The sequence below is a fragment of the Sphaeroforma arctica genome (assembly GCF_001186125.1).
Source record: "Sphaeroforma arctica JP610 unplaced genomic scaffold supercont1.24, whole genome shotgun sequence".
Lineage (NCBI taxonomy): Eukaryota > Ichthyosporea > Ichthyophonida > Sphaeroforma > Sphaeroforma arctica.
Genome location: NW_014040534.1, coordinates 206,818 through 210,047, shown reverse-complemented (window position 1 = coordinate 210,047; position 3,230 = coordinate 206,818). Strand labels below are relative to the sequence as shown.

Below are 3,230 nucleotides of genomic sequence, written 5' to 3'. Positions count from 1 at the left end.
TATGTGTGTGTGTGTATATATGTATATATATATATATGCGTGGGTGTGTGTGTGTGTATAGATTTAGATACATATATATCACGGTTAGATTATGCTCGTATACTGTTGTTTAGAATAATGAATACATGCAGGAGAGTGAGCATCGATATACGAAACTTAATGGGGAGGCGTAGTGAACATACGTACTTGTGAGGAAATTTAATACTTTAATGCAATTATTCAAAAGTCACATACGGCAGTTAACTATTCCGCTATCTTTAATAGTGTTATTTGATATAGATATTGGGGAAAGTTATAGGAGTTATGGAGCATATATCTTTTATTGCATGTGGTTATGTATGTACAATTTGTGTGCGCTTGTGAGATTGTAGCTTTAATGTATGGTAATTTTAGGATTGCGTATATGTAGATATGTCATGTGTAGTGCGCACGTATATAAATGGATATAAACGCTTAACTTACACTTTTATTGCGAGTAGATTATATGCTTATCTTGTTTGCATATGTCTGCTTGGTTGACTTTGTTGATTTGCGTAGGCGCATTCTGTATTTCTAGGGCGTGTCAGTTTAATGATCTTTTCGAGAGTCGGTTAATATATCAGTACTAAACTCATTCGTGAATATAAAGCAAACATGCTTTCATTTGGAATGCGGATACGAACAAGTATATCGCACGCAAACGCTATTTTTATATCCGTACTTACAACAATGAAGATAAGTAAGCAACAACATTAAGTACCAATCTATATCAGTCCTGTGCACAATGTACGCTGTTAAATGTTACTTTCACCTTCACGATGCCCTAAGACCGTAGTGTCGCCACAACTTTGCGATTGGGAACCGCATAGTATGTTGTAGCGTGTCCTTGTGTATATATACACGTACTCCTAGTTGTTATTTAGGTTAGGTAAAGGTTCTCGTCGCAAATGGAGTCAAATTGTACACATGTGTGCATGGCTGCCGCGGGTAAATGTATGTATGTATATACACATGCACATTTATAAATGTATGTATGTATATATACATGCAAATTTATTAATGTATGTATGTATATATACATGCAAGTTTATAAACGTATGTATGTATATACACGTGCAAAAAGTATGTATAGTTGATATGCTGTGCAATTTCTATTTTGACCCATTTTTCCTCATGCTTCTGTTTCCTCGTGTGACCACTAGCTATGTTGATCTCAGCAAGGCTGCCAAGGCCCTCCACAAGGATGTGACGAACACCACCACGCACAGACAGACCATGGCGCAGCTCATGAAAGTACTCGCAAGAAAATCGAAGTATGTATACATGCATGCCATGCGTCTGTCTGTTCGTGCTTTCATGCAAAATGCACTTAGTACACAGCGTACAGTAGTATCGTGGCTATTCGGCTTCACAGTTTAAATCCTTCCAAAATCAATGGTGCTTGGCTTGATCTTGTACTTTCTTTGTGATGATTCTCGCGTGCCCATCGTAGATGTGAAAATACTTTCCCGACTCTTCACATAGCTAGCTGACTATGGCGTGCTTCGATCCTGAAACAAAGTGATCATCGAAATTTTGATAGTTTGCAACGGCTACTAGAGTGCTAAGCGACTATACGCATTTCATTTCCCTGTGCTCGTGCCCTAGTACCAGCAGTATATTAGCATGACACCCACCCCTCTGGAAGATCTGTATGAGATGAACGAACACGAACTTTGCTTGAAATTTGCCTGGAATACACTATGTTTGAAACTTGCTTACTTATTTCTGGGCGTGTTGGCATTCACCTTAACCCCTCGACTCTGTACCTTAAGCTCTAGACCCTTAGACCCTTAAACTCTAGACCCTTATACCTTAAAGCCCCAGCATCACGACTGCTTCTGTGGGAGTCCTGTACGAGAAGAATGCACTGGCCCTGGGGAATGCGTCTTTGCAGAGTCAGCGACTGGAGGAGCAACTCGCAACCTTCATCTCGACTATGGAGACCACAATAAGCAAAACAATGGAGGATACAGTTGTAAGTGGCATGGAAAATGGCATGGATACTCGCGTATGTGTACATGAATCTGTGCATATGTTCAGTCTCTGTGTGGTACACCATACTCTGCCTGTCTCGCGTTTACAGACTGTGGAGAAAAAAAAATGGTATACATATGCTACTTGGTGTATATGTACATTTATATATATATCTATACTTATCGTTTGGAGCCTTCGCTACATTTGATAAAATGCTTGTACAATTAGTAATGACCAAGCACATGCGTACAGGTGTATTCTATTCACTCATATACGCATTTAGAATAGAGCATTGTAGTGTCGGAAAGTGTGTTGTTTCTCTTAATCCTGCAATAGTATACATGTCAAACCAGATTTTTGACTTAGCACAAACCTGAAATCGCTTCACTAGTATATGCGGCTTATTTTCATTCAAGCGATATTTATATAGATATGAATATACATATATGCATACATATGATATTTATAAATATTGAACTTTACATCAATCAGAAGGTACTCATAAGTAGTACTGCCTTATCCTACTTTGTGCAGAATCTTTTTTACATAAGCGATATGTATTTAGATATATGTACATAAGTTTTTATCTACATATATGTGTAGATATGATATTCGATATATATTGAGCTCTACTCTAATAAGTAAGTACTTATGAATAAACCTCCCTCATCTAACGATATGCGCAGCGTTCTCGTTTGTGTATGTAGATCACATGCACTCTCTCATGGACACGTGCACACTCTCATGGACACGTGCACACTCTCATAATACCACAGATCTCCATCAGGCTCTGGGAGCACACGCGAACACACTTCGATACGTTGCGGATCGAGTTAGAGTCACCGAGTATCAGCCCATTACCAGCACAGGAACAAGACCTAGTCAACCGCAAACAAAAACTCGACGAAGCACGCGTGGTGGTCAAAGTCAAGCTGGAGCTACTGCAGAAGAATCTGCTGGCCACAGTAAGTTTTTAGGATTTACAATGTGGATTTTAGGTTAAAGCGCAGGTAGGCTAATACATACGAATCAATTCCTATATACTTATACGTTGCCATATATATATATATATGTGTGTGTGTGTGTGTGCGTGTGTGCGTGTGCGCGTGTGTGTGTGTGTAGTAAATATATATATATCATGTATATCTATTAATATATATATATATATATGTATATGTATATATATATATATATATATATAGTGTGTGTGTGTGTGTGTGTGTGTGTATATATAT

General features: G+C 38.3%; 1 protein-coding gene across 1 annotated transcript in view; it reads left to right on the top strand.

The window, feature by feature from the left end:
* SARC_00716 (hypothetical protein) overlaps positions 1 to 3,230 on the top strand; it is a 7,239-nt gene that overhangs the window by 540 nt on the left and 3,469 nt on the right. Inside the window, exons 2-4 of the mRNA XM_014305615.1 lie at positions 1,182 to 1,292; positions 1,840 to 1,996; positions 2,772 to 2,960. Of these exons, the coding sequence (XP_014161090.1) occupies positions 1,182 to 1,292; positions 1,840 to 1,996; positions 2,772 to 2,960 (457 nt within the window). The remainder of the gene's footprint in view (positions 1 to 1,181; positions 1,293 to 1,839; positions 1,997 to 2,771; positions 2,961 to 3,230) is intronic.